We start from the raw sequence: 9237 nt of genomic DNA on the forward strand, positions 1-9237 counted from the left end.
TTATGACATGTACTTTCTCATAAGGCAGTCAATAAATATAAAGCAAATTCTCACTTCCATTCGGACTGCTTCCCAGGAACACTGGCTGTAATGTTTATCTTGTAGAAAGTTGGTGATTCTTCGAAAGTACTTTTTCACACTGAGAGTGGTACTGTTTAGGACCCCTGTTCGGGAGCTGTTTTTTCTTTTAGATTGGTCTTCTACCAAGCATGTCTGCAGTTCTTCAATTTGCCGATGAATTCCATTTTGGAATTTCTCAGTACAGCTTGCATTCCAAAAACTTTCAGGAAGGTTTTTGCTAAATAGATGSAAGATTTGCTGGAGGAGCTCATGGATCATCACTGTGGCATTCCTCTGCCTAACTTTGGTAATCTCCACAGGGAATTTAAAATCAGTTCTTTCTCCAAGACATTGCTGAGGAAAATTGGCACCCATTCCACACATAAAGTTCATATTCTGGTAGTTTACTTTGCTTCCTTGGAAAAGGCAGACTGAATGTGAAATTTTGATATACAGTGTCATTGTAATGTAAATTGGCAGTAAAAATCTCTGAAGCATACTGATGATCCAGTCAATTTTATTTTCTTYGTCTTCACATAGATCTGTATGCCTGTATTTTCTTGAATGTCTTTTCTGTGTTCATGTGCCCTTCCATGACACTGAATTTATTTCTCCTGAATGAGACACCAGCTATTATAAACTGGGTTTTTATCAACAGCGATACTGCCAAAGATTTCATGTTGCTTTCATTTTCTCAATTTGAAAGGTTCACTCATTTCCCATGGATAAAAAAAAAAAAAAAACAGAAAGAAACAATCTGTTCTGGACACCAAGAGATTAGCAGATTAGAATCAGTTCACCATCTCATATAGTCACTAGAACAGGCAGTCTTTTTTAAACAAGAAGTAAAGCAGAAGTTTTACTGTTATGCTTAAATCAGAGTATGAAAAAAGAATTGTATCCGCAGCTAACAGATGTTCAGTTGTCCACAGGGTGGACACCCTAAAGAAGATGAAATTTTAGTGATTTAAAAACAAATAGCTTTCTTTTTCCTTGGACAAATTATTTTGTTTGGGAACTTGGTTAAAGTTTATTAGCAAAAGAACCCTTTGCTGGTGTAAGTGTACAGACTGCACAAGGGAATTTCTTGCTATTGCTATTTTGGCAATAAAGCAACAACAATAACAAGAAAAAAAAAGTAAATATATAAACAGCTTTTAAGACAGAAATCTTTTTACTCTAGTCTCTGGTAGTTCCCTGCTTAGAGGATCTTTCTTTATTTCATCACTAGACCAATCTAGCTAGATTTTGATGTCGGTAAAGGAAGACATGCTTYCATATAAACCAAAAAAACCTTCCTTCCAATTTAAGAGCAAGAAAGTTTTTATTCTGAAGSTTCCTCTTGTGAAGACAAACTCTGGAGGAGAAAAAAATTACTTCTGTTGATAGCAGAATGTCCCAACTTCATCTTCAGAAGCATCRTCTCATCTTCAGAATCATCCCATCAGTTTAATAACAGAATAGGTCTCTCAGTTCTTGTTTCTTGTACTTTGGTGAACTTTAAGTTTTTGGGCCTGCTTATCGTAGGATTATAAGTTGCCTTCAGTGTGCTAAAGTGTTCAAAACATTTTCAGCCTTCTGTGGCAGCAATTCTGAAATAGTACTACTTAAGTATTTGGGCCTGAAATATAAGTGCTTTGTATGTCAGTTCCTGAACAGGCACTAACGATATCCAATGCAACTAGATACTGCTGTATCTCTTTGTCCAATCCCACACCATTAACTGTATTTTGTAATTATAATTTTGTAACTATCTTTTAATTCAAAAAGAAGAATTGAATATTAAGAGGAAGAGAAGTTACAAGGAGTTTGATAAAGAGATTTGCTGGAAATCTTTAAGGAATGCTGAACCTGTATGTGCAATAAAGTGATTTGGTCGCTGATCTGTACAGAGTTTAGAAACTTGGGGATCATTCCCAATTCAGCTTGTATAACTGCACAGATATTTCAAAGAGAGTTTGAAAGATATTGTATGGTTAATTTAAGATGCAAGGGAACTGCAGGATGCTCTTGAGATTAGAAAATATTTAAAAAGTAATATGTTGTGCGGACTTTTTGTCATGAGGACTTTTTATTGTGAGGACTAAACTTGTTGCGAGGAGATTTTCTTACACCATAAATTGCAAGATTGCCGTGGGGAGACATCTTCTTTATCGAGTCACATGATGACATTTCCACATAGGGACCCTGCTAGCAAGAGGAATCCTGTAGGGATTCCTACAGTATTCCTAAATTATTTATGCCTGGAGATTTTCAAAGTGACTGATTTATGAATGAAAATCTGGGAAGTGTGAGTTTGTGTTTGAACACCTGGAAAGAGAATCAAGAGGACAATGGCATAATTAATGCATTGATATGTCACAGATGTCCTTTGTTGAGACACAGAATTACTTTCACTTCTTTGTTTAGGAAAGGATCCATACATTTCTCCTGGTCTATGTTCAGTGTATCTGCTGGTATTGTTAGTCACAGATAACATAGGTACAACTTTTAGTAGATAAGGGATCTTAAACTTAACTGGAAACACTGGGTTTGTATATACATACTTCCATTTTCTAGAAATCTGTGCTCAGGTCCAAAAGATTTATGCTAATCTGTAATCAGTATATTAAGTATATTCTTAAGTATATTACATAAGTATATGTAATCAGTATATTAAGAAGATCACAGCATCTACTTGTAATTCAGTATAATGAAAGGTTACTGAAAGTTGTGCTAAAGGAATAACTATCAATTCCCCTAAGACTACATCCAACACAAAAGATCCTAGGATGCAGAATGCATCTACAAATTACTAAATGCAGCCTAAATCAGGAGCACTTACATACTTCTCTGACATTTTTATGTTGACACAAAGTCAATGTTGAAAAAAATGTGCAGCAATTGTTGTTGAATTGTATGCTGAGCTGAAATGAGTTTACTAAAGGAATATGATAAAAATAAAATGAATCAGAGCCAGATGTAGATAGCAACTGGAGCAACTACATTTAGGATGACTGTACTTATCAAGCTAGAGAAATCAGAGCAACAAAATTTAAGTGTCTGGCCTCGATTTGGTGGTTCATTTCAGAATTACATGCTGATTCATCTCACTTTTCATTTGGCTTACTCTTGCAGCAGAAACCCTGGGATAAAATTTCAGTTTCATATAAATATTTATGGTTCTGTTTCACTGAATGCAGCGACATACATTTAAACAGATGGGGATCTGATCTTTTATCTACAAAGGCAATACAACAACAGCTTGGTCTTGCAAATGTAGGTCTTGTTTACTTCTCTACCTTCCCTTGTGATTTCATGGGTGATCCAAAAGTAATTTAGATATTCTGAAATACACTAACATTCAAAAGAAAGCTTAAGCAATAATTAGAGTCCTATGGCTACTAATGAAGGAACCGAATAATTTTTGTATTCTTAGACAAAAAGAATGATTACTTCTAAGTTAGATGCTGATTGGTGTTGAATGAGAGATTTATATCATAGAATCACAGAATCATTATGGTTCAAAAAGATATTCAAGATCACCAAGTCCAACCGTAAACCCTTGAACACCATGCCTTCTAAACCACGTCCCTAAGCACTTTGTCTACACATTTCTCTAACAATGCCAGGGATGGTGATTCCCACTTCCCTGGRCAGCCTGTTGCAATGCTTGACTACTCTTCCTGTGCAGAAATTCTTCCTAATGTCTAACCTAAACTTCCCTCACAACTTACGGTCACTTCCTCTTGTCCTATCCATAGTTATTCTGGAGAAGAGATGTGCCCCCACCTCATTACAACCTCCTTTCAGGTAGTTGTAGAGGACAATAAGGTCTCCCCTGAGCATCCTCTTCTCCACACTAAATCACTCCAGCTCCCTCGGCCGCTCCTTCTAAGCTCTGTGCTCCAGCCCCTTCAACAGCTTCATTGCCCTCCTTTGGACCCACTCAACTATCTTCACGTCTTTCTTGTAGTGAGGGGCCCAAAACTGAACACAGTATCCAAGGCACTACCTCACCAGTGTCGAGTAAAGGGGAAGGATCACCTCTCTGGTCCAGCTGGCTACACTATTTCATGATAGATTTGTTATGGAAGAACCCTTTGACCCTCACTTGGGCCTACTGACATATTGCACTAGGTGCTGCTTATCTAGATACAAGTRAAAATGATTGCTTCCTATGTGAATTATCTCTACACAAAAATCTTTGAAAGTGCCCTATTTGAAAACATGGTTTACCCGTAAGACCACTGATCTCTGAATTAAAACTCTTCCCTGAAAATACRTAAGCAAAAACATACACCGCTTAAGTTTTTAATGGTTCTAGCTTGTAGTGCAAAGCATTCCCTCTGAGACCAGTCTTCTCAAGACAGTTCTTTCTTAACCCATTGTTGGCTGTTACTGCAAATATGTATCTTCCCTGTGGGAATGAGAAGAAGAGAAGGAATAACAATCAGTAGCTATGAACTTGTCTTTTTTTAGTGCTGCAGGATTTTTTATAGTTTCATATTATATTTTAAGTTCTGAAATCTCTGCTAGTTTTACTCAGACTGGCTCAGTCATGATTCTGCGAATGCCAAAGGAGAACTTCCTGTAAACTGTCCACACTATTTTGTGCCATAGCAGCCAAAGATACAAAAGTTTTGTGGCTCAAAGAAGAGCTGGAAGCAAACTTGAGAGAATGAAACTGAAACAGCATGTCTTTTCAAAGGACTATAAGGTGAATTGAATTCTGATCCCAAGTCTGAATTCATCTGAATGGAGATGGATCTCTTGCCGTCTATGGACAAAGTGTAATTTAATTTTCTCATATTTTAGCTGCACTTTTACAAAGTAGGCATCTATAAGTAGCACATGCCTTGGGATGTTATAAAGATTTATCCTGGCTTTGTGTCAAGGTCGTCTGGTGGAACTATTGTGAGAATCMTATGGTGATTAAAGTGCAGGAATCATTGTCAGGAAAAAATGGCTGAGGTTCATAAATGCAAATAAGTTTTGAATCCATCTGACATCCAGATGCAGTTTATGAGAGAGAGGATACATTAATTTTTCAGTTCTTTTGTTTGTTCAGTTCAATTGACTTATATGTTTGCTGAAAAAAAAAAAGTGGAGATAAACTGCAAAATTGTGATCATTTGCTCTCAACCAATGGCATGCAATTAAAATAGGAAATCCRTGGTCTCAATCTAGTTTTTCTAAAGTGCTTATCACTCTCTGTATTCCTGTCACTGTGGTCTCTGCAAGTGAAGGAGAACTTGCAGGACTAAGAAAGAAGCATTTTTCAGTAGAGAGCCTGCCATGGGAAAATGAAAGAGATATATAGCCTGCTGGAAAAAAAAAAAAAAGAAAAGAAAAAAGAAAAAAGAAAGAAAGAAAGAAACAAAAATCATCCTACCTAGTAGACAGCCTACTTTGTTAAGATTCCCAAAGGAGCTTCCATATGGCTGTTCTATGAACCTATTTGAATCTCTAAAACTTTACTGCTCTTTTCTGCTTCCAATCAGTTGTAGTAAACCGTTAGCGTATAATTATTGTTCATCTGTCTGTAAAGGAATCAACATGGCAGTCAGCACAACTACCACTTACTGAAGCTCCTTCATAGTAATACCTGATAAAAAGTTCTTGATGCTTGCTCACTTGCATTGCTTAGAATTGAGAGTAAACCTCTCAGTATGCATCTTCTCTCAGATGTGAAAAGCTCTTGGGCCTGAATCACAGAAGCCAATTGACATGACAGGAAGAGCTGCATCTGGCCAACTGTCTACTCCTACCTGCAGAGGAGCAGAGCACAAAACACGTGCTGCATGAGCTATTTGATCTTTATCAGTCAAGTCTTTTCTTTCAGGAGTAAACTCTTAATAGGACACAGATGATGTCAGTTAGCATCATGTTTAACCACACAGCCCAAACGATGTAGTGGTTAGCAACTCCTTGAAGATTATGTGGGAAAAATGCTCAAAAAAGAGGGAAATAGAGAAAAACTTGATGTAAGAGAAGCTATGGTATTACAGAGGCTTGCTTGGGGCTACAGACAGTTACAACTTCCAGGACCTTTGGTATGTACACAATCTGTTCCTCCATAACTTTCATCAGCATTGCAATCTGTCATCCTACCCATGCTAATAASAGTAAACAAAGCATGTAGCAGAAGGGAGACACCACGGCCAAACGTAGTTTTACTGCCCGCAGAGGTGGTAGCCTATGGTGGATGCCATGCAGATGATGAGTGAATGAAAGGTGRAGCAGAGTGAGGGCACCACAGCCAAACTGTTGTGCTCCCTGCAGGAGTGGCAACCTGGGGGTACCATGCAGCTGATAAGCCACATAGTGTGCTAAGATGTCTGGTGCTGGACTAATAGTGGCAGATTAGTCTCTTTGGATGGACTTTGCTTGGACTTTTCCTCATTATTTCCTCATTGCAYCTCCAAGGTACAACCACTCCTCACTGAGCATGCGCTCTTGGTTTTCTATTGGCTTGGGAGACTTTAAACGAGTCTTAGAAAGTCATATTTAGTCTTACTCAAAAGTAAGTAAGACTAAAGTCACTCAAGTTCCACTTAAATGTTAATAATATAAAAGGTGAACTAAGGAGGGAAGAAGTTGGAGGGAAGACTCCATCCTAATTTCTGGATTGGTCAATGGGCTGAACCTCTCTCCTCCCTTTGGGTCAGGATGCTGCCTGAGGAGACTCCTGGAGACTGAGAACCTTCTCTCATCTTCTAGGGRTGAGTGATGATTGGGCATTTGTACATCAAAGTTAGCTAAGAGCTAGAAAGTTATGAGGTAGAGGATTTCCTGTGCAGACATCTGAAACCTGCTTTGTAAATRTTGCATTTGAATAAATGATGCTATTCATGATCTTGATTTACTTTTTTTTTAAGGTTGTCAGACCTGCAGTTGACAGACTGTTCATGAATCTAGTGCTGCCAAAGTCAGCACTATTATAGTTACTACGTTATTTGGTAACCCTATTAAGACACGAGTCTTAGCCCTGGTAGTCCCTTTAACACCTGAGGATCAGCTGGAACTCAAGAGGATTCATCTCTTAACTAAATATATCCCTTTTTCAAATAACAACAAGGTGGTAGTATTTCCCTCTCTCAAAGATCTGTATACAGATCAGATTGAAAAGGTAATCTTTCTTTTTCCTTCCTGAAAAACAGATTAACAGTTAAATCTGAAATTAACAGTTAATCTCAGAGGGTGATGATCAGTGGCACTGAGCCCAGTTGGAGGCCTGGTCCACTCATCTAACCCGCACTTTCGGAGTTTGTCCTAAAGGATGCTGTCAGGGATAGTACCAAAAGCTCTGTTGAAGTCAGGATAGATGACATCCACCACTCTCCCCTCATCTATCCAKGTAGCCATTCCTTCATAGAAGGCTATGAGGTTAGTCAAACATTGGTGAATCCATGCTGACTACACCTGAGCACCTTCTTGTCCTACACATGCTTAGAGACAGCAGCCAGGGTGAGACGTTCSATCATTTTTACAGGCATGGAGGTGAGGCTGATTGGCCTGCAGTTGCCTGGGTCCTCCTTCCTGCCCTTTTTGAAGACTTGCATGATATTGGCTTTCCTCCAGTCCTCTGGCACCTCCCTCCTTCTCCAGGACCTTTGCAAGATGATGGTGAGTGGCTTAGCAATAACATCCACCAGCTCACACAACACTCTGGGGTGCATCCCATCAGAGCCCAKGGATTTGTGGGTATCAAGTTTCCCTAAGTGCTCTCTGACTCAATCTTCTTCTACCCAAGGCAAGCCGTCCTCTCTCCGGGCTTCTTCTCTTGTCTAGGTTCTGAGATTCCAGAGGGCTGCTCTCAGTAAACACTGAAGAAAAGAAAGCGTTCAGTAACCCTGATTTTTCTGAGTCTTTCATAACCAGGGCACCCACCCCTTTCAACAGTGGACCCATGTTTTCCCTGATTTTCTTTTTGTAACTAATACAGTTGAAGAAGCTCTTCTTGTTATCTTTAACATCCCTTGCCAGATTAAATTCCAAATGCACCTTGTGGCATCCCTGCATTCTGTGAGAACATCCCTATATTCCTCCCAAAGAGCCTGGTCCCAGGTCCACTAGCCCACCTCTCCTCGTTGGCTCCTCCACAACCTGTGTCAAATAGTTATCATCATCCACACTCTGCAGGAACCTCCAGGACTGTTYGTGCCCAGCTGTGTTGTGCTTCCAGCTGATATTGGGGTAGATGAAGTCCCCCATGCGAATCAGGGCCCATGACCATGAAGCTACTTCCCACTGTCTGCAGAAGGCCTCATCAGCTTCCTCAGCCTGATCAGGGCCCTGGAGCAAACATCCACCACCCTGTCTCTCGTATCATCCTGCCCTCTAATCCTTACTCACAGCTCTCAACTCGCTTATTATCCACCCCCAGGCTGGGCTCCATGCATTCCGGTTGCTCTTTCACAGAAAGAGCTCTCTCACATCAATTAAGTCATTAACTTTCTGAGGCCTGAGATGTGCAGGAAGCTTCTTGAGGTAATGACAAGATCTTCTCCTATTATGATATCCACAAAATCCCATTTTGTGGGAGAGTTGTCATTGACCGCATTACATATCAGCTCAGTTCCTTATTTCTGGTACTTGRTGCTAAGACTGTCTGGAGAATGTAGGACATCAGAACCTCGTGAAACCAATCTGATATAAAGTTAAGAAGCTTCTAGAAAATTAAARTTTGGAATTTTTAGAAAATCGAGATTTCTGCCTGTAGAATGAAGGCTACATCTTCGACCTTGATGCCAGATACAAAGCAGTCTGTGTTGTTATGCTGCATATTCAATAATATTTCACTTGCCTCTATATGCATGCAGTTTATTTACATTACTTCTGCTCAGCTAATCTATGTCATCAATAATTACAAATAATAAAGTTATAGTATTTCTGATCACTTCCCCACTGGATGGAAGCAGCTGCCTATTGGGGTCTTTTGATTCAATGTGCTGCTAAAAATCTTTTTTATTTTAATATGGCAATTTGCCCATAAGAAATATCTTGAACAGTACAGCATGAAGGCTGTTGACTGACTAACTATGCAGTTTTGCTCAAGCATGAAGGATTGAAAACTAACTATGCAAGCCAGGCATATTTATGATTTTTAGAAGTTTAGTCCTCCTTCCATTCAATTACCCTTATTCCTCCTTTTCATGCCATGTCAAAGCTTTTTATAAGATAAGCCTGGTTAAC

General features: G+C 39.2%; 1 protein-coding gene across 1 annotated transcript; it reads right to left on the reverse strand.

Annotated features, from left to right (window-relative positions):
• Positions 1-8256, reverse strand: LOC112956287 (interferon beta-like). The gene is made up of 3 exons (XM_026049783.1): positions 8124-8256; positions 7791-7868; positions 1-590 (listed from the first exon to the last, which is right to left on the reverse strand). Exons 1-3 carry the CDS (start codon positions 8254-8256, stop codon positions 1-3), a joined length of 801 nt encoding a protein of 266 aa, XP_025905568.1.
• Positions 8257-9237: the final 981 nt, after the last annotated feature.

The sequence above is a fragment of the Nothoprocta perdicaria genome, unplaced genomic scaffold (genome assembly GCF_003342845.1).
Source record: "Nothoprocta perdicaria isolate Ctin4 unplaced genomic scaffold, notPer1 scaffold_617, whole genome shotgun sequence".
NCBI lineage: Eukaryota > Metazoa > Chordata > Aves > Tinamiformes > Tinamidae > Nothoprocta > Nothoprocta perdicaria.